Source organism: Anguilla anguilla, chromosome 8 (genome assembly GCF_013347855.1).
Source record: "Anguilla anguilla isolate fAngAng1 chromosome 8, fAngAng1.pri, whole genome shotgun sequence".
Taxonomy (NCBI): domain Eukaryota; kingdom Metazoa; phylum Chordata; class Actinopteri; order Anguilliformes; family Anguillidae; genus Anguilla; species Anguilla anguilla.
Genome location: NC_049208.1, coordinates 8871834 through 8898579, shown reverse-complemented (window position 1 = coordinate 8898579; position 26746 = coordinate 8871834). Strand labels below are relative to the sequence as shown.

Below are 26746 nucleotides of genomic sequence, written 5' to 3'. Positions count from 1 at the left end.
AATTTGAGAAGGCTTCTCTGTCTTTCATTAACCATGAAGTGGGCATAGGAGACACTTCCTCTCGTTCCCCTCATCTTCATGCCCCCGAGGGGTTATGTGAATAGCTATTTATGGGGGAACATCTGTAAATGCCCTGCAACGTGCTCTTGTTTATATGGTTGTTTTTGGGAGGGAGAGACATGCAAACAGCCCTCTCCCCCTCCTCCGTACACACACCCCTTACAGGAAACTGCAGGAACGGTGCACCGTGATCTTGCCCGGAGGGACCGACTAGTCAAACCTTCGAGCCCTCTGCTTCATTTACTGCTTTATATCCCTCTGTTTGTGGAAGAGGAGTGTGTGAACACAGTTTCCTGGATGGCCTGGAGTTAAGAAAATAAAAAATAAAAAAAAGGAAAAGGGACTTTTACGGGCTGGTGTAACAGGTGTTACAAAAATATGCAGGCTGCTAGGTGCCCTGTGTTCTGTTATTCACCCCTGGTTGTGCAGATGGCAGTGCCCTCAGCCTGGCACTCACTGGGTCCTGGCATAAGAGTCACTCCTCTCACAGGTTAGGCAGCTGCAATCAGTCATACACCAGAAGTGTACTCGTCCGACGCAGTGACTGTGTAGCTTACAGCTAGCAGCGTGCCTTGGACCACCTTGCTTAGCTAGCAGCGTGCCTTGGACCACCTAGCTTAGCTAGCAGCGTGCCTTGGACCACCTAGCTTAGCTAGCAGCGTGCCTTGGACCACCTAGCTTAGCTAGCAGTGTGCTTTGGACTGTGTAGCTCAGCTAGCAGCTTGCCTTGGACTGTGTAGCTCAGCTAGCAGAGTTACTTGGACTGTGTTGCTCAGCTAGCAGAGTTCCTTGGACTGTGTATCTCAGCTAGCAGAGTTCCTTGGACTGTGTATCTCAGTTAGCAGCTTGCCTTGGACTGTGTTGCTCAGCTAGCAGAGTTCCTTGGACTGTGTATCTCAGCTAGCAGGGTTCCTTGGACTGTGTATCTCAGTTAGCAGCTTGCCTTGGACTGTGTAGCTCAGTTAGCAGCTTGCCTTGGACTGTGTAGCTTAGCTAGCAGCTTGCCTTGGACTGTGTAGCTCAGTTAGCAGCTTGCCTTGGACTGTGTAGCTCAGCTAACAGAATACCTTGACAGGGCTCTACTAGATGAGGACGGTCCTGAAAAATACGATTGGAACTCCAAAAATGTTAGACATAAAAAACAAATTGCCGGGTTTAAAATCGGCTTAAAAAAAAAAAAAAAAACGCCCCCTAAAACACAATTAGCCTGCGCTGTGAGCTACGCTCCTCTTCCTTGTCAGCGGCAGTATTTCGTCCACATTCCACAAATCCGCACGCGCTCCGAATTTCCCCTCTGCCTGTGGTGAGTGCCGAGCAAATGACTGACCTTGAGGCTAAGATAATATCCGAGTCCAGGAATCCAGCGTCCGCGGTTTCTTTAAATCACTCGAAGCGTAAGACCCTTGAGGGCGGGGGGGGGGTGGGGGGGGGGGGGGGGGGTGGGGGGGCTGGGGGATGAACATTTGGGAGTCAAGTATGTCCAGAGAGCCGTTTTTGTCTCTTTTTTTCTGTGATTTTTCGGGATTAACGGAGAGGGCCGTAGTCCTGACTCACTTGGTGGCACGTAAATGCTGGTTATACATGGACGGGTTTGTCTCTCTCTTAACTTGCAGTAGGGTTGTGTCTGGTAGCAGTGCTTGTGTGGGTTGGTGGATAGTGTGGTACCAGTGAGCAGGAGCCAGAATCGGGACGTCTAGAGGGGTATAAATCTAGCTTGATACACATTTTGAACGGACTGGGTTAACACCAGTGTAGCTCAGATTTTACCTGGATACAGCATGGCTACATCCTAGTCAGCCAGAAAACTTTTGCTTTTCAACCAAATGGAGCCGGGTTTTCACTTGATCGCCAAGATGGCGTTTCACCAACTTTTCAATTCAAGCCTAAAGACGATTCAGCCTTTCAGGTCAAGCTAGTCCTTACGTTCATTGTGCGAAGCAGATCTTGATTTGTGGACCGCAGAATAGCATGTTGAGATTTCTTTGTTCCTCTTCACTAATTCCTCTCAGTTTTATTTTGAACATTCTTTTATTTCAAAGTAAAAAAGTATGAAAGTATGAGAGTGTGATTAAACTTTAGCCAGCTGGCAGGTCACTCGGCAGACAGCGAGGAGTAACAAGGCTACGCACAAACAGCTTGAATTCAACGTGCTTTTCTGCTTTAATTATATTTTCGATTATTCTCCTTGCTGTTTCCCACACTTATTAGTTGTCGTAATTCACTCTGAGCAAAGCTGTTTCAAATCCTGCAATCAAGAACACTTAGCATGCGCTTGCTTGTTGTACAACAGTCCCTTCACAGCAAGCGCATTGGAGTAATTTATGTAGACGTAATTAGGCTAACAAGCACGCGACATTCTGGCCCTGCAATTAAGTGAAATGTTCCAAAGTCACCAGAAGCTCCCACTGTGATTCCCAAAGCGTCTACTGAACACGTCATTTACACATTAAGGTAGCTTAGGTCAGCATAAACAAACCCCAGCCTGGGTTCAAGGGTACTTCTTGTAGTCTGAGTAAGACTTTCATTGTGGATCGGTAAAAGACAATAAGTTATACGTTTATTGACTGTAATGACTATGTAAATTGATGCTGACCACTCGACCAATCAAGATTTGCTGTCTTTGATTTTAGCATTCCACTAATTAATCCCTGTAATCGAATCCGTTTTTTGCCGCAACGATTTTGACAATGAGTAGTTGTAATTGAACTCCGTACCGTTTTCAAACAAAACATCGCACGCTTTGAACTTAAAAGTGAGTGCGTTTTAAACGGAGAAAGTCTTTTTAGGAGTCTGTATACGTCCCCCTTGTAAAGTCCAGATGTTCAGGAAACGTAAAACAGCGCGGGTCTGTAAATCATCTCCCTGACTTTGCCTTCAAGCTCCGGGCTTTTCACATCTTGTTTAGCCACGCGGGCTCACGGGCCGGGTCGGTCGTCCGCCCCGCGTCGTCGCGTGTTCTACGCCCCGTGTGGATCTCGAAAGCAGCGGTTAGGGCGAAAGGAAAAAAAAAAACCCTTTCAGACGTCTGCCTGTCAGGTCCGTTTTCTGTGTGACTCGTTTTTCGCCCAGCAGAATATCGTCTGTTGCAGTGAGGTCATGGAGAACGGCAACATCGTCGGGGCGCTTTTAACACATCCTTCTTTTTTATCGGCCTCAAACCTTTAGGTACATTGGAAGAAAAGCGCAAGGGCGCCGTGTTTCGACGACCTAAAAAACTGTGAGGTGAAAATAAACATATTATTTGGACAGTTGGGATACGCCAGTGTGCTTTAGGGTGACACCCAGTTTTTGTTTCTGAGCGTACCCTTGTGGAGAAACAGATTTTTTCTCGGTTCTAATTTAAATTCAGTGTAAAAGTGCACGGTGCTTCCCTAATTTTTCCTTATTACAGCCCTGCCCGTTCCCAGCCGAGCCACGCCAGACTTAGTTTTCCGTTTGAGGTTTGGCCCGGATCGAGCCTGGCCTGGAGTGGACATCTTCCCGCTCATTCCTGCATGGCCCAGTAAATGCATGTCCATGTCAGGAATGGTTTGTGGAAACGTGACTTCTCTTTTTTTTTTGGTTTTGAGAAACTACCAGTGTGCCCTTTAAGTTTACCAGGGAGGAAAGGAAGCAGAGGAAGAGGGTTTGCGGGGAGGGATCCATTTTGGCTCTGCGCTGCGAGTGTCTGATGGACTCGCAGGCAAGACAAACCAGATTTTGGTCCCTCATCTGTTTTTGGGGGAAGGGGTGAGAACTGTGTGATGAGTGGAGTTCACTGTAGTGATTTGACAAGCCTGAAAAAAAAGGGATTCGTTTTTTTAAAAGGGGGAATGGAGAATAGAGTTGTCTTTACAATCTGTGAAGGCAAGGCTTTAAAATAAATAAAGAAAACATGTCATAGGAGGAAAGAAAGATGTGAGCCAGCCGCTGGCTTTTGAATGAGAGCTGAGTGAGTCTTCCCAGCAGCCCCCCCGCCCCCCCCCGACTCTGTTTAACTTCCTCTGAGTGACAGCGGTTTTCCTTCTCTGCACTGGAAGCGCCCCGTGTGTTTGAAATAGGTGCCAGAGCGTGTTTACATTGGGGCTGCTAAGGTAAACTGCCGTACGACTCAAATAAGCACTTGTCAACAGCAGGGGAGCGGGTGGGAGTATGGGAAGCCAGAGGTAGAGGCAGTAAAGGATTCTGGGTAAAAAATAAAAAAAAATCCAACTTGAGGAAGAACTGAAGTTGGAGGAGGGTCTCTGCTCATGTAGGAGCATCTTCGGTTTGGCCGCCTGACAAATGCAACTTGAGATCGTTTCTGTCTTCATCCACTTGCTTATTGCTGTTCTGGTATTCTCAGGTTCAGTGTAAGCGATCAGGGAAGAGACTTCATGGCTGCCATCTTAAATTCTCTCAGTATTCAATGGGGCATTTGTGTGACTCACGATAATCGAACCCAAGACAAACAGAAACTCAGCGCTTACTTTAAGCTCAGCAACATTTCAACATTGTACAGTGCATTAAAAGGAAAGCGAGACTCAATTATATATATATTTTTTTTTTTTGTACTGACTGCCTTGTGTTATGCCTACTCCTCTTGATTAAAGGTGACTCGAGCTGTGTTCCCTCATGCTGATGTTTATAGAGCTTTGTCCTCTTTGATGTGAAGCACATTCAGAGAAGCACACTTGGAGTGAGCCCAGATGACGAATTGCGAAGTAAAAAAAGCGAACAGGGCGGAACGTAAGACGTCTTGTGTTTTCTTGGGCAACGGGGTCTGTGTTCGGCCCCTGGTGTAGAACCCCGGGGCTCGGAGACAGACCGAAGTAGAAACAGCTTTTCGGGGGGAACCTCTCCCTCTGAGGACCCTCGAACGACTGGCACCCGCGACCCCATTGGTTTATGCTCAAAAAGGCTGCGCTAACCCCGCCCCCATGCAGACGCCTGTCCAATAGCAGCAGTCTCTGAGCCGCCTGTTCTGTGATTGACACGTGTCGGGGTGCGTGGAGGTTCAGTCTGGTAGCCCCCCTGAGATGCAGTCCCATGGTTTGTCCTTACAGCTCACACTTTAAAAATGACTGAGACTCATCAAATGAAGACACTTTGTGGCGAATGAGAACATCAAAAAACTTTTATTATTATTATTATTATTATTATTATTGTCAGTGATGCTCATGGCTCCTTTAATGGTGCTGGGAAATTGGGATCACTGATAGCAATCCCCTGGCCTAGCTGGCTGAGCTGTGCATCTGTCCTCTCTTACGCTGTGTTTGTGCCTGATAGCGTCTTGACCCACCAACTCTCCTCCTCTCTCCTCCTTCTCCTCTCTCCTCCTCTCTCTCCTCCTCCTTTCTCTCCGTCTCCAGCCACGCCTGCCTTCTTCCCGCCGTTCCAGCCGCCGGTGCCCATCGATGACCGGCACGCCCAAGGGCGCTACATCTACGAGCCGCCGCTGCACATGTGAGTACCGCGGGAAACGTTGGCCTGGAGCGGACATCCCTGTGCCGCCATTTTGGGACTAGTTTTAAGGGTGTTTCTGTACCTGTGTGTGGACGCATAATTAGTCTTGCAGGAAATGTTAACTTTGAAAATGCCCCTTTGCTCTGGTTGACAGGTCATGTTGATGAGTTCTTAACCTGGACCTTAATGCTCTATGATGTCTTTACCCTCCGTGTGACCTTTTCTCTGTGATGTCACAACCTCAGCAAACAAATGTAGCTGATAGGTCAATCTGGCATGTCTGCCCTCTTCGGCCCCCATTCCATGCTCTGGAGACCTTTGCGTCCTGTACTGTAGCTGTTGGTTCCCTGAAGAGGCCTCTGGTCTCTTCATAGGAAGCCAAGAGTGTGAGTGCATGTTTGCAGGGTTATGGTTAGTTTCTCAGAAGGTCTTCGATTAGCAGTCTTATAGAATTGGTGTACCGCAGGTAGCTTTAATTTCAAAAGGAATCCATTTAAGGTTCTTGTGTAGTAGTGTATGTTTTAAAAAAATATCACAGTGCAAATTGTAACAGATATTATTAGATGAATCCATGCAGTTTTATTGACACTCACCCTGATATTCTATCTATCTTATTTTCCACATTGGTGGTTAGTGGTTCAAGGTTGGCGTGTAGTATGTGTGTCCTCTAGCATAGCTGAGCACATCTAACGTCAAAACCCTGAAAAGAGCTGAACCACTCTCTAAACAAAGCCCTTTACGTTCTTTGTGAGGGCATGAAGAGGTTTGACATTTTTCAGCTTTAAACTTTAAACACAAAAAAAAGAAGTAAAGTTCATCTAAGGACTCTGCCGTCCTTTTTGGGACCAGTGGGCGATCTTTATGTTTCCTGCTTTCTTAACTGGGGCTGACTCAGTGTGTAGCGCTGGTCCTCCCAGTGTCTAATAATGAGCGTTGGCCTTTGGCAGAGCGCGTGAACTCGGATGCTTTCTTCGTCCCCTTTCTGGAAAGCTCTTCAAACACGGGCCGCCGCGCTCTCGAACGAGCTGCTTCCAGCCTGTAAAAAAAAAGCAGGATTTCACCCCCCCTTCCCCCACCCCCCGCCCTTTATCCCTGCTGTGTTTAATCCCTTAATGCTTTTCTCTTCCTGTATTGGTCTCTCGGCCGTCTGACGGCAGGCGCTGTGACGCTAAAAACCACGCCGTCTGTCAGCGTCTGCTCTTTAAACGCAACACTTCTTTTTTTTCATCTGCGGCGCTGATGATGTCATCAGCCGCCCGAACGGAAGGTTCCGTCCCGCCGGTTTGCCCTGTGAACCCAGCAGAATGTCGTCTCGTTTTTTGTTTTCTCTCGCAGTGAGCTTCGGCAACCCTATCAGCACCACGGCGACTTCCCCGCCGTGCGTTTGGGTACAAGACCGAATCCTTTTAAAAAATAATTTCATTCAATTTGTTTAAGGGAAAAAAGCATTTTTTTTCCCTTAAACCCCGTCATAGCCAAGTTCATGATTTGGTTGGAGGGAGTGGAGCTGACTGCGCAAAATTCAAGGCCTAGTTCTTCTTTTTCGGAAGTCAGTTAGTTCCTTAACTGTTAGTCGGGAAATGCGAAAAGGTCACGAGTCTCATGTGCTAAATTGCACAGAATTGTGATGCACGTACGGATTGTGTACAGCACTCGTGAACAGCTGTCCCACCAGTGAGCTCGTTAATTAGGGCTGTAATCACCTTCCCTCTCGTTAGGAGCTCTTAAAGGTAGCGAACACGCAATTACACTCTGATACTGTGGCATTGTGCACTAGTGTCCTCGACTTTCAAAAGCTTCAGGGCTGATGTGTCTGTATACAGGCCTACTGCTGTTTTGCCAGGTTTCCAGTGCAACGGCGTTCTTCCATCACTGACTGTCTCTAGCCTGGCATGATTTTTTTTTTAAAAAGAAGATGCTGGGGTGGGTTGGGGGGCATTTTAAGAAAACAGCTTCTGTTTATAACTGGCAAATTGCTATCAGCGTCCCAGGTTATATCTCTCCATCATTAGCCTGTGTTTATAGGCAGTTAGCGGTTACCTTTCACTTTAAAAAGTGAGCAGTGATTGAAAGCTGGCCCTGCAGTAGTACCATGCCCCTGAGGTAGGTGTTAAATCTTAATGGCACAGTGGCAATATTATTTAATACTTTCACTGGACCTTATTGGCATGCAAACAGTATATTTTACAGGAAATGGTAATGCAGCCGTAAAATATACTGCTTAGTTTTATAATTTTTAAAAATACATTCTGCATTCTGTTATGCATGGCTAAACAAGGGTGCCTCTGTCCAGTTTAGCGTCACGTTAAGCGTTTCTACGTACACCCAGTTAAACCGTATGGAGGATCATGCCTAGGCAGAGTCTGCCAGCTGTAGCTCTGAACAAAGTTAGAAACGCAGACCCACGTAACATGCAGCCTGTTCACACAAAGCAGAATACAGTTTTACGATGTGTCTGCTGAATTCACAGATCTGTCATTCCGGTCTTTTTCTGTTCCACGCGACGGCAACAGCAAAGGTATACACCTACCGGAAGACTTTTCCGGAAAGCACAAAAAGGAATCGTGTGAATGAAAGCAATGAAAAATGGAACCCGTTTAAAAAAAAAAAAAAGCACCGCAGTCAGAATGAACGAATGACACGTCGCCATGACCACAGCGCTAACGGCGGCGTTCCGTGCGCTGCTTAATTGTGAGAAGATGTGAGGGCCCTCTGAGAGATAGACGACGGGACGTCCCGCAGGCCGGCTCCGCGGAGCCGCGGCTAAATGTGCAGTTTCCATTACTCTGCCTTGGCCCCGACCCCCCTCGCCCCCCGCCCCCCCGGCCCCCCCCCGGCCCCCCGCGCTTCACCGGGGAGGCCAGTTAGAGCGCGTCGGAGTCAGAGAGCGGCGTCGTAAATCCTCCCCAGAGCACCCGCGCCAAAAACCTTTCTTTACTCTTCCTCTTTTTTTCCCCCGCTGTTTTAATAGTTCCCTTCATATTTCGGTCTTTCTTCCCTCTCGCTTCTTGCTTTCTGTTATCGTTCTCTCCCCCCCCCCCCCCCCCGCCTTGAGTGCCCCCTGTGTGAGTGTGTGTGTGTGTGTGTGCATGTCTGTGAATTTGTGTGTGTATGTGTGTGCGCCTGTGTGTCTGTGTGTGTCTGTATGTGTGTGTGTGTGTGTGTGTGTGTGTGAGAGAGTGTGTCTGTATGTTTGAGTGTGTGTGAGAGAGAGAGTGTGTGTGTGTGTGTGTCTGTGTGTGTCTGTATGTGTGTGTGTAAGTTTGTGTGGGTGTGTCTATGTGTGTGTGTGTACGAGTGTGTGTGTGTGTGTGTGTGTGAACGCGCTCACTCTCAGGAGGGCCAGCTGGGTGATTCTGTCAGCAGTGTAGTTGCACAGATACTACTACTGCCGCATGTGGCTTGACATTGGTTGGCATTGCCTTTCAGTATCACGCTGTCGTATCACATCCTGAAGGCTGTCCGTCACACGAGGAGCATTAAGACTAGCCGTTATTGAACGCTTTCTGGTTCAGTCCATGGACTGGTTCTGATCCAAGGAGGCGTCATATTACGCTCAAGAGCTGTCCAGAAGGATAGGCTGGACTTTTATATTACCCACTTGTCACAAGTGAGAGTCTGCAAAATATATCACTGTTGAGAATTAGTACTTCATCTGTTTATGATGACAGAGAGGAACTGACCATCATACCTCTGTTGAGTGCTAGAGTTTGTATCTGTATCGGGTTATGGAAAATTGGAAGTCGCGGTGCTTTCATATTTTATATGTATATGCTATGTAAAAAAAGGTGTGTAAGTCGTCTTGGATAACAGTGTCTGCTAAGTGCCTGTAATGTAATGAAATGTAATGAGACCTATGGCAAGGATGAAACCTAATTGTATACAGAAGTTGAATTGATTTAGTGATATACATGTATGGTTAAAAGCATCTGAACGTTGTCCTAATGTGAGGTGGCAATATTCAGATAACTGGGAAGTGATTAAGAGTTTTGCATTTTATGGGAAAACATTGCTGTTGAACTCTGTTGTTAAAAATGAGTTGACGTGACTTGATTTCAAATGAGCTGAAAAGATCTATAATACCATTGAATTGTTATTCTGCATCTGATGTGGAAGCATGCAACTGTGACATCACTGTGATGGTGCAACAATATGCATTAAACAATAATCAATATTCAGCTTTAGAACATTTAGAGATTGATTTATTTCACTCCATTAATGTGGCCGAGGCTTTTGGTTGTTGTTTGTTTCCCCACAATTGTTGTAATTGAGTCATCTGAGTGGTCATCGCACTGCGATCTATTTATTGTTTTCAAGAGACATTTGTTTGTACGTCCTGACAGACCAAAGCATAATGATGTAAATTATAACTTGAAGTGTCTTTATTGGATCCACAATGATGTTTATTGCTACAAGTCAGTCTTGGCCCGATATCAACTGGATTACCCTTTTTGTGTCCTTTTTTAAACAAATGCAAGCCAGAATAAAGGCTAAGTAGTGTACCATTGACTCCATTGTGGCGCATGGCCTGGGACTGCCAACCAGCACTGAAAGAAAACCTAACAATATACATGTGACTCTGCCTGAGGCCAAAATAAGCCACCCCCCCCCCCCCCCCCCCCACTGGAGTGGTTTTAATGTCCCCCGTCGATCGGAGTTTGGAAAGCCTCTCCTTCATTATTGCTGACGGAGTGTGTTGCAAGGCCGAGGCCTGTTGTGTGCTCTCCACACATTCGCCGTGTGTTTGGGAGTTTTGGCGTGTCGACCCGGCAGCTGTTGACGCCATGACATCATCCGCCTTCGGGCCGTCGGAATGGAAACGGTCTGCAGTTAAAGCTGCGGGAGATTGCCGAAAATGACTTAAATGCGCGGTGTCAGACCGGTTATGGAGGGGAAATAATGATGGCATGACACTCAGAGACAGCCTATTTCTATAAGTCCTGTCTACTGGGTAAGTTAATTGAATCCAAATGTTGGGAGCCAGATTTTTTTTTTTTTGTTATATAAAATCGCCCATGGAAATGAAGCAAACGTCGGGAGGACTGAACGTGTACAGAATCAATCCCCAAATTTAGAGGTCAGCCACTTCACACTTACTCTCTTCATACTAGCGACAAACAATATTATTATTCATTCACATACACAGGTACACACACACACACGCACACACACACAAACACACACACATTCACACACGCATACACACACACACACACAAACACAAACACACACACACACACACACACACACACACGCACACACACACACACAAACATACACACACACACACACACACACACACAAAATAAGGTAAAAAAGCAAAAATGGACGAGTGAACCGCGTCAACATAAAAGAAATTAATGCTTCTTCTCTGCTCCAAAACGTCCCTGAAAACTTAAACCCTCAGACTATTAAACCTTAAAACTAAATTAACCTTCCTGACAGCGGTCCTGTGTACTTTACCCAACAGGGACTGAAGATGCGGAGTCTAAACACTGAAAGGGGATTGGGTTCATTTATGGTGAGGACTGGCTTATCCAAGAGCTTACTATAAAATTACTATTAGTAGAATAACTTTTAAGTTATGAAATGAAGGGCTGAGCACCATAATCTCACCACTTTCAAACGCAGACTGAAGACTCATCTCTTCAGGCTGCACCTCTCCCCACCCCTCCCTAGCCTATAGTTCAGCTCACTGTACCTAGCTAGGATAATTTGATTATGTTAGTGTATCTGGCAGGATTGTTTTTGTATGATTAGGTGTGATTCCAGTGCTAGTTTGTACTTGGTAGGATTCTTGCTTGCTGAACAAGCTTACTCTACAGGGTTGGAGTCCTGATCGATGTGGTCACTTCTGGCACTACGATCCTTACTTCACTCTAGTGTTTCTTTTGCGCCTCTACATCATGAAACCTATGCACTTGTTGTACGTCGCTCTGGATAAGAGCGTCTGCTAAATGCCTATAATGTAATGTAATGTAATAATATTATTATCAAAACCTGAATCATTTTGGTGGCAATTCAATTTAGCTGTTGAATACCTTTTACAATGAAGACAGGTTTACTCCTGTTCTCAACATCATGGGTAATGTTTACAAATAATAATTGTATATCTCCACCATGTGATAGGGCCATTAATGAAACTACCATTTCCACTTTAATCTTGTGCGGCCGAGGAACGGTAAATTCCAGACCAGGTAGCCATGGTGACGACTGCTTATGTTGGAATCAAAGACATTTAATTGACATCTTCGGTATCTCCAGAATGTCACAGATAGCTGTTTTTATTTTGTCAATAGTTCAGAGCACTCCGGAAGGCACACTGGTGGTAAGGCAATATCTACGCTGGGCCCCGAAACTGTTTTGTGTTCGGTTTTTTTTTTCTTTCCGTTGAGTTATAAATCCTTCCAGCGAGAGGCAACCCAGAACACCCTGTATTTGTCTTTTAGTTGCTCAAGGAATTTCCTTTGATGTTTGGTGGAGAGAGGGGAGTAGGGTGAAACGAACCGCGTTCCCGAATGTCCCGTAAATGCTTTGATTGGGTCCAGGTCGAGTGACAGAGCGGGTCACGGGTGGCCTGTGGGTAACACCTGTGCCATGCCCGTCCGTGTCATGCACTGGGTGACCCCACGTGCTCTTTGGGTAGGGGGCGTGGCCATTGGGGAAGACACTCCTCCTGTTAGGAAAGCAATTCTTCAACATGGCGAATAATGGTGAGGGTGATAACTCAGAATCATTAAGTTGTTAATTAGCATTAGCCTTGTCTTGCCGTTAAGCAGTGATTGGCGGTTGACTGTGCCATGCCAGGAAAATACACCCCGCACCATTATGTAGGCTAATCGGCGGGAACGGCGGGAAGTGAGCGCTGTAGGGCTTCTTTAGGTGTGCATTTGTGTGTGGACACATCTGTTTGTTTGGAGCATTGTGAAGGATGACTCATCTGACCACATCCACTGCTTGGTAATAAATAAAATAAATAAATAAATAAATGTGTGTGCATTTTGCATTTTCTATCACCAAATGTCAGTTCCGCTGATAATTCTGATGGTTATTCCATGATTGTGGAAAAGTATTCCACACACATACTCCGCCACACGCATAATTCATTCTCATGGCAGAGGTGAAGGTGTAAATTTGGGGTTTTGCCTGGTGTTTTGTTTTCAGACCCTCTCCTCTGTCGGGCAGTCCCTTCTCGGACATCTCCCTCATCCGGATCTCGCCCCACCGGAGCCCCTCGGCTGGGGGGGGGGAGTCCCCGTTCAGCGTGACGCACCCCTACGCCGGGCCCTACATGGATTACCTCCACTCCCTCCACAGAAGCCCCTCCCTCTCCGTCATCTCCGCCGCCCGGGGGCTGAGCCCGCCTGACGGTGAGTAGGCCTTGGGGGGGGACGGGGACGGGGACGGGGGGGGGGGGGCGGGAGCGGGGCGTTTCAACTGACACCTAAGGACGGAGTGTAGCACAGTGGGTAAGGAACTGGGCTTGTAACCGAAAGGTCACAGGTTCGATTCCCGGGTAAGGACACTGCCGTTGTACCCTTGAGCAAGGTACTCAACCTGCATTGCTTCAGTATATTTCCAGCTGTATAAATGGATACAATGTAAAATGCTGTGTAAAAATAAGTTGTGTAAGTCGCTCTGGATAAGAGCGTCTGCTAAATGCCTGTAATGTAATGTAATGTAACACCTACGCCTGGTAATGTAGGCCCACCTGAGAGGTGATGCTCACTGTGTACAGAAAAAAAGAATCTAAATTTGAAACCAGAGTTAAATGTCCAGTGTTAATTCAGCTCTTAACCGAGTGCATGTGAATCCACCAGGGGCCGTATGTACTCTGTAAAAGTTGATTTGACACTGAACATTTTTACTGTGTACAATGCTATGCGTTTATAATGAACTCGAACTGACATCCAGTCCCTAAAAGTCATTAATGTCCACGTGAACGAGATCACCTGTGTGTTAGAAGACCCTGTGCCTTGCTAGTACGCTACTTTGGTTGAACGCTTAACCTGCAGTTAGTTCCCTTGGCTGTCCCTGGTTTTAGCATCACCTGGGGATGGCACTGAATGTGCAGTCTTACATCAGAAGCTCGGCAGACCTGGTTTGCATCATGCACCAGATGCCAGAGCCTTATCGTCAGCGCTGTCAGCCTCCTCTTTCAGATGAAAATGCGCGCGCTCGCGCAGCACGCTGTGCATGATGGGAATTTGAGGACGCACAGGGTGGATTAATTGGACGGGAGTGTTCTGAGTGGTTCTGGGTTTCTGGGGAGGCGCCCGGAGCTTTTAGCCAGCGTGCAGCAGCAGTGATCTCATGCTCTGCTCGGCTTTTACGCTACTGAGGGGGGGGGGTATAGAGAGGGAGAGGGAGAGGGAGGAGGGAGATAGTGAGAGAGAGAGAGAGGGAGAGACTGAAGAGAGTGAGGAGGGAGGGAGAGAGAGAGGGAGAGACTGAAGAGAGTGAGGAGGGAGAGAGAGAGGGAGAGAGGGAGGGAGAGACTGAAGAGAGTGAGGAGGGGGAGAGAGAGAGAGAGGGAGGGAGAGACTGAAGAGAGTGAGGAGGGAGAGAGAGAGAGAGGGGGAGAGACTGAAGAGAGTGAGGAGGGAGAGAGAGAGAGGGGGAGAGACTGAAGCGAGAGAGACAGAGAGAGAGAGGGAGAGACTGGAGAGAGTGAGGAGGGAGAGAGAGAGAGAGAGAGAGAGGGAGAGGCTGGAGAGAGTGAGGAGGAGGGAAAGGGGTGTAAGCGGGGCGGGGTGCCCCCGTGGAGGAATGCCAGTCGCCCCCTTTTGCCCCGTCTTTGTAAAACCTGATCTAATCGGAATGACTGACCGTCAACTGAAAGACCTCTATTCATGCCAGTGGTTCCACCCCATCCCCACCCACCCCCCTCCCCCCCCCCACTCCCCACTCGCCCCCTGTTCTGTGCACAAAGGCAAAAAAATCAAACTGAAGGGCGCTCATTTGCTTTCATGCACCTTTAACCCTTTGGATAGTAAGACTCAGTGTTCTAGAACTCCATTGCTTTCAATCACCACCAGTGACTGTTACATCAGCGTTAGAATGTTCAGTTAAGAACAATAACATTCTAATCGCATGTTTGTGACCTCACACTGTAAAGGGTTAAAGAACGCGGACACTGGACACGCCCCCTCACTCGTTTTCGCCCTGAAGAAGCCCTGGGAAATAATGAATGCTGTGGCTTACGTGTAAAAATGGCCAGATATGAGCGCTGTGCATCTAGTGCAGGAACGTAGTTGATGAATTACTGAGAGCCCTCTTTGGTGTTGAGCCTGAGGGAGGTGTCCGTGGCTTCCTCAGTTCCCCTCCTGAGAGAAGATGAGTTGGATTGCAGGGTCGGGAAGGGGGGGGGGGGGGTGTTATTGCAATTACTGTGCGAGCCCTGGTCTCCATCACGGCCTGTCCTTACATCCCATGCCTACGACTGGCTCTGTTCTACATCACCCGCTGTCTTCAAACTTCCATGATCTAATCCTTTGTCTACATCTTGGACTTTCCAGACCACCATTCATAAAGCCAATCAGATTCCAGTGTAAGACTGTATAAAAAAAAACCGGAAAACCACATGTTTTTTTAATGGTTTTACCAACCTTGTGCTCCCACTGAGAAGACACTGCTTTGAAGTGGAGTTTTGATAGGTTTGAGAGGGTGGCAGAATGGCACAGGAATTTCATATGGTTTTTTTTTATTCCACATGAATTTATTGGGTCTGAGCATATTTGTTGTTCCCCCACTCCCTCCCACAAAGCTCTGTAGCTATGAAGAAGCTTCTAACCGAAGCCGTTTGTTTCCGTAGAGACGTGTGTTTACGCTGCACCTCGCCGCGCCGCGTGCAGCCCACACGAGGTAACACGGGGGCCCTGTTTCGCGTCGCGTTCCTGTTCCTCGCGTTCGAGGCGTGAGGTGGCTGGCAGCGCCTCAGACAGGAAGTCAGCCCCGGCGTAGCGGCCCGACCGCTCGTGCCAGGCTGCCTCTCCGAGATAAAGGCTTTTAAAAAAAAACACGGTGCTGCTGGCGGATCTTCCGCTTACGCAACGCCGGCTCGAACGAAAAAACATCCGATGCCCGTTCATGCCGCTGTAAAAAGAACGTGCGGAGATGGAGAGCGAGAGAGAGGGAGGGATGGAGGGAGGGAGGGAGGGCGAGAGAGCGAGAGATAGAGAGCGATAGAAGTTGCTGAACTTTGTTGTCCTTTCTTTTATCTGCTTTTATGTTTTTTTGTTCCATGTTGAGAGTTTGGAAAGGTTTGATTCTGCAGGAAAGTATGAGTTGGGCGCTGGGCTAGAAAAGGGGGTGGTAAACACACTCGGTGACGCTGCGGTGGTTTGGGAAAAAAATCTACGTTCTCTTCCATTCTCTCGGGGTTGGGGCACATCAGGGGCCATGCTTTAAACCGTGGGGAAAATTATGGAGGTCTTCTTCTCTGTCCCTCAGATAAACTCCAGAAGTACGACTTGGTTACCCAACAAATGACAGAAAGCTCCTTTCACTATTCAGCTGAAACCCATCAGTTTTTTAAAGCAATATAATTTGATCGTAATCATTAAAAATCGGTATCTTGAATTTGCCCCCCCCCCCCACTATAGTGAGCAGAGTGCAGATTTTTGTCCATTTACCTCTTGTTTTTATGAACCAATTTAACTCACTCTCTGTACTCGCTTTTCTCTCCCACCCTCCACAGCTTCCCACGTTGCCATGACCGCAGCGGAGTACTACCACCAGATGGCGCTGCTGGCGGGGCACCGCAGCCCCTACGCTGACCTCATCCCGCCCGTGGGGCTGACGGCGGCGGCGGTGGCGGCCGGGACGGGCGCCCTGCACATGGAGCACCTGCACGCTGCCGAGGGTGGGTCCGCGGGACCGCCGCGTTAAAATTGGGACTCGGGTTCTTTATTCAGTTTGGGCTTGTTCGTTCTGCCTGGTCGACATAGCCAGTGAGGCTGCAGCAGTCGCGTCGCTAACCGACCTGGCGTTGATGTCACGTTGGTGAACCATTCCAGCTGTTCTTATTTTCTAAATTACAACTCCCTCTCTGTGGGTATTCCAAATAATACAATTAACACGGACACCCTGAATCTCTCTCTCTCAAACATGCGGACGCACACACATGCATGCACACGCATGCACATACACAGACACACGCATGCACACAAACACATATACAAGCCATCGTTTCACAGGACTGGGGGTGGGGGGGCTGGTCAGCTGTCTCCAGGTTGTGGGACAGAGAGCAGGTGTAAGGTTTGAAGATTGATTGGAGGTGTGATGGAGGGCTTCCATTCCCTGGCCTTTGGGTTTGTGCTTTTTAAAATGGACGTGAGCTGTAACAGGTAATCAGTGAGTTGAGATGAGGAGGGCTGTGACTTTGGGTATAACTCTAGACAAAACGCGCAGCTGCGTTCTGTAGTAATTGTGCCGCTCGCCCCAGTAAAACTATCCGCTGCAGCTGCCGCCATATTATCTGAGCCACACAATGCGCCACCGCACTGTGGAGTAGATAATTATCCGATTAAAACTGACTGCAATTGTAAAATCCAGTTGTTCCATTCCTAAAATTCATTATGGGTCTGAATGTCAGTTATTTTCACGAGAACATTCATGTTGTGTGAGCAACTGATTAAAAACCGAATGGTTTTAAGCCACGGTCGAGCTGCGTTGTGTGTACATTGAGCGAGGGATTAAGAGCATTTGTGAGGAGCTGAGAGTGCACAGGTGTGGGGCGGGTCACTGCGTGAGGCTCACAGTGTCGGGCTGTACCCGATGAAATGAAGAAATGGATACGTGTAATTAAAGGGCGTTGATTCGACGTATGGGCTCTCCCTGTGAGGGGGGTGGGGGTGGTGGGGTGGAGCACAATGCCCTCTCTGTTCTGCCCCTGGGGAACCAATGAGTTTTTATCTGTATGAGATTTGTGGGAGATGGTTATCGGACCCCGGTCTGTGATGCGGCGCGTTGAGAAACGAGGCGGGGTCTCCGTTGAGCGGACGCGTCAGAATGCGGAGAATTTCGGCCCGTAATGAAAAACCCGTCTTCGCTCGATTCCCACGCGTTCCGAAATAGTTGCGTGAAAGGCCGTTGGGAAGGGAAGTGAGCGTTCCACTGGCTGTCATTTAAAAAAAGAAAAGAAAAAAAAAGCAATGTCTCCATCCTCCCCCTTTTGCCCTCCCGCTCTGTCCCGACCCCCCAGCAGGGTGCCAGTTCCCCGGCCCCCGGATGGCGCCCCGCCCCAGCCGCAAGCGGGCCCTGCCCGTCTCCCCCCTGTCGGAGCACAGCTTCAACCTGCAGTCCGTCATCCGCAGCTCGCCCAACTCGCTGGCCAGCATCCTCAACAGCTCCCGCTCCAGCTCCTCCGGCAGCGGCTCCTACGGCCACCTGTCCGCCGGCGCCCTCAGGTGAGGAGGCCCCGCCCTTTTTCCCCCGCGCACGTGACCTTTTGACCCGAGCCGCCGCAGGCACCTCCTACACGTTCAGCAGGTGCCTGGTGCTAACACACTGCAAAAAAGGTTTTTTAGTCTTGTAATAACACTTACAAAACTTTTTTCTTCTTCTTTGAAGTAGAACATATGAGCTTGTTTTAAGTTACTTTTTACTTAAAAGCGTCTAAAAGCGTCTGCCAGATTAAATGTAGAGTACTGTAACGTAGAACCTTCCCATCCCTACCCTGTCTCCATCATTCCTTCCATCCTGTTCACTGACCTTTGCCCTACTTTAGACTTCAAACAGGTACGGTGTTTGGCACTAAAACTCAACCCCCGCTCTTTATAAATACAACCACAAAGAAAGCCAGCATAACCCAGTGATTGCGTGTCAAAACATTTCAAATGGAATAGATTTTTTAGAAATTATTATTTTTAATAAATGGTTTCTCTCTCCTCCATGAATAAATTCCAGAGGTATTTCCTGTTGATTCCAATTCCAGAAGCAATAAGGATTTCACCAGCACAGCTGGGCAATAAAGCACGTCTTTATTTAACAAAATGACAGAACGCGCTGTCTCTTCTCTGGCCAGTGATTTAAGGCAGCCTGTAGGTCATTTTCAAACAAGCTGTTAACACCGTATCTGTGCAGACAGTGCACAGATGTCCCAATGCAAAAAAATATATATAAATAAATAAAAAAATTGGCTGTGTATATTAAAATCCTTTCTGGCTCTTGATGTCAGATAAACATAAACACCATTCCTTTGTGTAAATTCAAGTCCTTATTGAATTATGGTCTGTTACTGTAAAAAAAAATATATATATTTAAAAAGAGTACACAGGCGTTCTGTTTGGGAATATAAAAAAAAACAGCCAAAGATAATGTGGAGACCTGGTTCTTTTCAGAGTAGATTTCCATTAATACCCCCAAACTGCCCCTTTTTTCAGTAGGGGGTGCAGGGTATGTGGAAGGTTTCGTCCCTCCCCGTGAGAAGCCGTCTTCGGAGGACATTTTGTGATGGGCTGAATCCGCGCAGTGTTTGCGCTCGATGGAGCCAGAGCCAGAGTGTGCTCCGTGCCTGGCTGCTCTCTCGTAAGGACAGACGGTTTGCGGGGCCCCCCCGGACGCTGAAGCGCTCGCTCTTGGCCCTGCGGACTGTGGTTAGAGAGAGGCCTTCTGGGAGGCGCGTGATTAGTTTAGTCAGCTTCCCACGGAGGCAGGGTTTCAGTTGGAAGGGCATTCCCGGCAGAGGCGTAGATTTCGGGGGGGACGCAGGGATACGTCCCCCTCAATATTTAGAACACAGGCATTACCCCCTGAATTTTGTGTTTTCCTTTACATAAATAAAGACATTTCCACCATAAATTGATGCAGAAAAGGCACAAATTGGTGCATAGAAATTCACCAGAATGCAGGAAATGAAGTGTTTGACGCTCAATTTCCTGGGGGAGGACCCCCAGAGCCCCCACTTAATGTGCCCCCCCCCCCACTTAATGTTCAAACAAAAGCAACACCACTGATTCCCGGCCATGTCACACAGTAGGAACTCTGTGTCTGGTGTGTCAGTCCTCCACCACAGTGAATGTGCAGTTCATCTGGTGGAGTCTGTACCCTCCCAGACTGAACCTGACCGGGAATTACAGAAGAATGGCCCAAAAAAGATAATTTGTGTAATATAGGCATTGATCATTTGTGGATCATCTTTTTAAACTTAATCAAGTGTTTTCATTCACTGTTTATCTGATTTATATTATCTGCATACACTTGTAAGCTTGTTGATTGATTTCAACAAACTTAATTGATCAATTATATTGACAAAAAGCAGAATACACTGTTAGTCCTCTGGACCAGGCTCGAAACAGCCCCTGAAGTAGACGACGGCTTCGAAAGTGAGGAAAAAAGAAGGAAGGAGAGAGAGAAGGAGAGAGGGAAGGATGAGGGCTGGAGAAGTAATGAGAGGCAGATCAGGGAGAGGAAAGGATGACTGGAGGGCAAAAAACAACAGAATTGATAGGGACAAGAATCCCCTGAGAAGATGAGAAAATGAAAAGGCTGTTGAAAGATAAATTGGGATGGGAACTGGCCAGCCATCTCACAAAGCATTAAAATCACTATTAGGAGGGGAAGCACGTGCACTGATTCCCGACCCTGCTTGCGATTCAGCTTCTGATTCACGTCCCCGTTCCTCGTGTTGCGGACGCTACCTCATCTTGACTGCACGTGTGATGTCACACGCACACGGGTCGGAGGGGACCGGGCGAACGGGGGGGCGTACGCAGGTGGCGTGCTCAGTCGCAATTGCGCCGAATGTCCGGTATGAGGAAAAGTACCGAGGAGAAGCGTCGGTCTGCGAAGATCTGCGCAGATCTCTCGCGTCGTGTTTCTGGGTCAAAGGTGACCAAGCTGTCCGCAGTCATTAGTTTTGATGAAGAGCCGTATTGTTAGTATTAGCAATGGCGGAAATGTAAACCATTTTGTAATGAAAGCCCTTGTGCTAGGTTTGGGGTTTTTTGCTGTCAGAGATTATTTTCTGCGTCTGGCTCTTCGGTACAGCAGATGTTTTTCTTAGTGCTAGTGAAGATGACAGTTCTTTTCTGTATGGAAAAAAGAAATGTTACACTTTCATTTATATCTTTATTCCTTCATTTCCATCGCAGGAAGGACAGACCCATTGTATATGCAGTGCCCCAACAGAGCTGAAGCATTGTAATAATATGTAGTCTAAGTGCTATATGAACTACAATGAGATTTTTATGTGGGCAGAGGTTGACGAGTCAGTAGATGTTGACCGGCCAACGTTTCTTTTGCAAAACATATGAAAATCAAGTTAAAATGTAAAGTTCTTATTAATTTATGTAACCTTTATTTAACCTGATGATGGTGGCTGAGAATAAATTAACAGCACTGACCCTGCCAAGGAGGCCTGCGTCAAAAATGCAAGAATTCATACAAATTAGAGTTCAAAAAGTGTTCATGGTGTGAATATTTTTGTGATGTGATGTGACTTGCTCTACCCAGTTGTATCCTCACAACCTCTCTTTCCATCTATTTCCCTGGCTCTCTCACACCCCCTCCCACCTGTCCCGACCCCTCCCTGACCCCTCCCTGACCCCTCTCTTAGCCCGGCCCTGAGTTTGGCTTTCCCCCCGTCTCCCTTGGCGATGCATCACCCGCACAGGATTGGACGGCCGCCGGGGATCATGGGCGCGGCCTTTGGCCACAGCCCGCCCCTCATCCACCCCACCCCCACTTTTGTTGCCCAGCAACCGCTCCCAGTAGCACCCCCTGGGCTGGGGTGCACAGAAAGTGGAGCGATCACCTCCGACTCCTCACAGGTGAGGGAACCCCGAAAATCACACCAAAAATCACCCCACTGTCAGTCTCCCCCAAATAGTTTCAGGCGTACTGGCCTGGAGTGGAGCTAAAGACGTCACCTCCTGTGTGAGGTGTGTGCAATCATGGACCTAAAACACTGAATGGAGAATCTGTAGCTCCCCCCCCCCATGCTTCCTGTATCCCAGGAGAGCCTGGTTGTGTCCAGAAGAGGAGAGATGGAGAGATGGGAGCTAAGGTCGCTGCAGAAGAGGTTTTTTTTTTTAAAAAAGGCTGGTCTTGCGGGGGGAGCCGTATCAAGGCCGTAATCTCGGGCTGACCTGGAGATTGGATCGCAGACTGCATCCTCACTGGTGTTTTTGGCTCCCCCCCCACCTCCTCACACACATCCTGACAGAGTGAATTACAGTGTGATGGGTAAATCCACTGTTGGTTTACAACATCCGGAGTGTCTGGTTAAATAGCGATGCAGCACATCCTTGCTGGTTTTGGCCTCGATCGGACTTGGAGGCTGAACATTTTTGTCTCATGCCAGAGGGACGAGGTGTTTCTGTGAATCATGTCCCAAGCAGGATTTTTTTTTGCACTGTTTCGTCTGTAAAAGTGTTTAAATCATAGCTCTGATTATTCCTGAAAGGAAATTAAAACTGAAAATGCCATGAATACTTTGTGTGTGTGTGTGTGTGTGTGTGTATGTGAATGCATGTGTCCGTGTGTGTGTATGTGTGCGTCCGTGTGTGTGTGTATGCGTGTGTATATGTGTGTGCGTGTGTGAATGCGTGCGTCCGTGTGTGTGTATGTGTGCGTCTATGCGTGTGTGCATGTGTGTGTATATGTGTGTTCGTGTGTGTGTGTGCGTGCGTGCGTGCATGTGTGCGTGCGTGTGTGTGTGTGTGTGTGTGTGTTTGTGTGCAGAACAAGCCCACAAGTGAGTCAGCTGTGAGCAGCACAGGGGACCCCAGGCAGCACAAGCGCCCAAAGACCAGGCCTGAGGATCAGCCGTCCAGCCCCGAACCAGGAAGTCTGCAGGTAGGGGCCAATTTGTGATTAACTGGGGAGCCTTATTGGCTTCTTATCATGAGCTTGTCTCTCTCTGTCCTTGTTTCTCTCATCTCTCTATATATCAGTTTCATCTCTCTCTGCCCATATCATTAACTATTGGATCTTTCACTCACTCACATGCACACATGCGTACATGCACACACAGACTCACAGCACATGCAAGCGTAGAACAATGTGTGAAAATTGTAAACATTTTGTCCCCTTCCCATGCAGCTCCTCTTGACTATAGGTTACAAGGAGAGAAGTCCCACTGATATTATGAGAAAGTGTAAGAAATTAAAATGAACTCTCTTTCTCTTCCCTTCTCTCTCTCTCTCTCCCCTTCTCTGTCTTTCTTTTCTCTCTCTCTCTCTCTCTCTCTTTTTCTATCTTTGTTTCTCTCTCCCTCCCGTTCTTTTCTCACTTAAATACTTTGGAGCTGTGCCTGGCTTGGCCTCTAAAGTACTGAGGCCTGTCAGCTCTAATGTGAACCAAATGTGCTGAAGAGGCACCGAACATCTTAGTTTCAGCTGGGACAGGCCTGGAGCTGTGTGCTGTAGCGCCAGTCATCACTCATGTGTGTGTGTGTGTGTGTTTCTGTGAGTGTGTGTGAATGTGTGCGTGTGTGTGTTTCTGTGTGAGTGGGTGTGCGTATGGCATAGACCTGGAGCTCTGTGCTGTAGCGCCAGTCATCATATGCGAGTGTGTGTGTGTTACTGTGTGAGTGTGTGTGTGTACGACATAGGCCTGGAGCTGTGTGCTGTAGCGCCAGTCATCACTCATGTGTGTGTGTGTGTGTTTCTGTGAGTGTGTGTGAATGTGTGCGTGTGTGTGTTTCTGTGTGAGTGGGTGTGCGTATGGCATAGACCTGGAGCTCTGTGCTGTAGCGCCAGTCATCACTCATGTGTGTGTGTGTGTTTCTGTGAGTGTGTGTGAATGTGTGCGTGTGTGTTTCTGTGTGAGTGGGTGTGCGTATGGCATAGACCTGGAGCTCTGTGCTGTAGCGCCAGTCATCACTCATATGCGAGTGTGTGTGTGTGTGCGCGCGTGCGTGCGTGTGTTTCTGTGTGAGTGTGTGCGTGTGTATGACATACAATACTGTACCTTACCCTTTTGCGTAGCACTGGAGCAGCGTCCCTTCACACCAACCGCATCCAACCTCCCCTATGGAGCTCTGAACCCTGACCCCTTTCACCCCACGCCCATTACCCCGCACGGCAACAAGAGCTTTATTACCTGCAGCTGTAGCCTCTATCCCAGACAAGCCCCCCCCCCCCCCCCCACACATTTTCAACTGACGTTTAAATATGTCATGGATAATAGAACAACCCACACGCACAGAATGGGTGGGTGGGGGAGGGGGGTTCCTCACGTGTGGCCTACACCAGGAGGTGTGTTGTTTTTTAACATTTTGTGGCCCATTTTGTTCTCTACATTTTTTCTATAATTCCTTGGTACCCCCACTGAAGGCTTAGTTAAACCGCCAGCCGTCAGTGTTCTGTTCCACAGCTCATGGTCTTGCTCTATTGAAATTTTAAGTCACATTTAAACAGCATGGCCCTACACCAGGGCTGCCCAGCCCTGTTCCCGGAGATCTACCATCCTGGAGGTTTGTACTCCAAACCTAACAAAGGGCACCTCATTCAATAGCTCCAGATTTTGTTGAGCTTCTAATTAGTAGAATGAAGTGTGCCAAATTAGGGTTGAAATGAAAACCTACAGGACGGTAGATCTCCAGGAACAGGGTTGGGCAGCCCTGCTCTAGCTGCTGAATGAGGTGTGCTTTGTTAGGGGTGGAGTGAAAACCTACAGGACGGTAGATCTCCAGGAACAGGGTTGGGCAGCCCTGCTCTAGCTGCTGAATGAGGTGTGCTTTGTTAGGGGAGGAGTGAAAACCTACAGGACGGTAGATCTCCAGGAACAGGGTTGGGCAGCCTACCCTGGTGTAAGACATGCAGAGTGTGAATGAGCTGTAACTGGAAGGCACGGCGGTGTGCTCCAGCAGGACCAGGAGGACCAGGGCGTAGTGCCGGGCGTGACGCTGGTGAAGGAGGAAGGGGAGCAGGAGGAGGGGAAGCAGGAGCCCGAGGCCGTCTACGAGACCAACTGCCACTGGGAGGCCTGCTGCAGGGAGTTCGACACCCAGGAGCAGCTGGTGCACGTGAGTGAGCATTAGCATACGTACAAAACCATACACGCACACGCATACATACAAAACCATACCTGCACATATACGTACATACATACAAAAACATACATTCTAAAAAACACACTCTGTACACATACTGTACATACAACACACACACACACATACAGGCATACATAAAAAACCACACACACACACACACACACACACAGATACAGACACACGCGCACGCACACACACCAGTCTCATCTTGATACAGCATTCAGCAATGCAGGCTGTGTAGACAGCCGTAACCTCTTCTGAGGCGTAGGGGGCGCTCATACTGTTAGCCCTTTCAAAAGCGTGGTGAACCCTGACCCCCACCTCCCCTTTACTCTGTTCACCCTCCCATGGAGCCATGCTTCTCCAAGGAGGTATCATAGAAATAAAACTTACACTGCACCCCCCTCACAATGGACTTCTCCCCCCAGTGATATACAGCATGTGGTCTATTGTTTTATGGACCAGGACAGGCAAAGGCCTGTGTTGTGTTTAAGGCTCCCATAGACTAGTTTCCGGGTTTTCATTCATCTGCTTGGGTCTTGGCCCCGTTCATGTTCCGTTTTTGTAGTTCCAGATGAAGCACTGGAGGGTAATGGATTCACCCCCCCCCCCCCCCTGTTTTTGGGGGCTTTTGAAAAACCAGACGACCGCACCGCTTCCTTTTGCTCTCCGCCATGACCCGCCTGGTGGAGCGGCGTGATCTGAGAGAGCGCTCGTTTGAGTTTGCGTTGTGCGTCCCAAGCGCTGGGGTCCAGGTTCAAGCAGTGCTGGCGATGGGGTCCAGGTTCAAGCAGTGCTGGCGATGGTGGTGATGGGGATGATAATTACTAGCCCTGCTTATGTGCATACCTCAGCCACACACAGACGCAGTTTTAGCAGGCCGGAAATCTAACAGTCTAACTGTTTTTAGTCACCCCATCCACAGATAAATAAACAATCTATTGGACACACTTAAGTATGATCACAGAGTCTCCACCTGATAAATTTAAAAAGGAAGATAGTCACACGTAGGTGGAAGATGAATTCATAAGTATCTCCAAAAAATGTAGCTTGCATAACATTACATTTGCATAAAGGTGCCCAATAATATTACTCAGTTTCCTTTTGAATTTTATCTGGTGAACAGACCCCTAGACTCCTCTGTGTGGCATTTTTTTCTGTTTATAGCCAGTAAAAAATTAATGAACACAACATGCATCTGTCCATTGGTTTCTATCAGTGGCTGTGCATGGAATTATTTAAGAGAACAAAGCAGCACAGCAAATTTAGGGCCTTAAATGCTGTCAGCGGTGTATCCAACCATTCCTTCCCGTGTGAAAAAATAGTATGCTAAAGTATATCTGAAGCATACTATTTTATACTTCAGAATACTTTAAATGTAATTTAAGTTTACATCAAGTATGCTTAGTATGTTATTTTTTCACATGCATTCCCTCTAACACCGGCTCCCTGATTCTGTGGACTTGGACTGAATTTGGATTTTATTGCCGGGGTAATGTTATGAGGAGGTGGGGGGGGCTGGAGCTCCCAGTCGGGATGTCTCAGCCAAAATGCGGTCACGCCTGTCCCAGGACGGGTCGTCCCTAAGACGTCACCGCCGTGTGGAGCGTTGGCCCGCGCCCTAACCGAACGAGGACCTTGACCCCAGTCACCCACCACAAATTACTACCCAGCGCCGGGTGCCCGTGATTTTCCGGATTAGGAGAAGAAAGAGGCGCGTCTGACCCAAAGAGAAAGAGAGAAAGTGGAAAAACAAACGCGGGGCGCATGTCATATTCGGGGTTCACGCCGGGTTTTCAGTCGCCGGTTTATTTTTATCGCGGTTTTAGCTTTTGAGCCGAAACGCCACAAACGTTCACTGCTTCTGTGGAGCTCGCGAAGGTTCAAAGTTGCATTCCCATCCCACTTTTCCCTTTCCATCTCGAGTGCCACCCGATGCCAGCTCTTTTGCCGTCGTGCTGTGGAGCAGACTTACGGCGACTTGCGAATTCCCCTGCTCTCAGGGAGAAGTAATGTATGTGGGCTCCACTGAGTTTCTGGTAGAAAGAATAAATTGTGAATTGTGTCTCCTGGCCCCCTGCTCTGGGTCATTGGTAAAATGGATTAGGCATGGATTAGGATTAGTCATATCGTCTGTCTGGAGCGCACTGACCTTCACTAAATTACACATTCCAGTTTTAACCCCTCAGTCACCCCCTCTGCCTTTTCTTTCCCTCTTTGTCACTCATCACACTCGTTTTATCTCTTTTATGAAGGACTTCT

General features: G+C 48.1%; 1 protein-coding gene across 4 annotated transcripts in view; it reads left to right on the top strand.

Moving 5' to 3' along the window:
• The window catches only part of LOC118232730 (transcriptional activator GLI3-like), a 55120-nt gene that overhangs the window by 19430 nt on the left and 8944 nt on the right, over positions 1 to 26746 (top strand). Inside the window, exons 4-10 of one of the 4 annotated variants that reach the window (XM_035427792.1) lie at positions 5391 to 5484; positions 12649 to 12854; positions 16184 to 16348; positions 17693 to 17894; positions 21044 to 21257; positions 22171 to 22284; positions 24302 to 24457. In XM_035427792.1, the coding sequence (XP_035283683.1) occupies positions 5391 to 5484; positions 12649 to 12854; positions 16184 to 16348; positions 17693 to 17894; positions 21044 to 21257; positions 22171 to 22284; positions 24302 to 24457 (1151 nt within the window). Of the gene's footprint in view, positions 1 to 5390; positions 5485 to 12648; positions 12855 to 16183; positions 16349 to 17689; positions 17895 to 21043; positions 21258 to 22170; positions 22285 to 24298; positions 24458 to 26746 lie in introns of all 4 variants that reach the window. The other 3 variants (XM_035427789.1, XM_035427790.1, XM_035427788.1) reach the window with 3 other exon arrangements.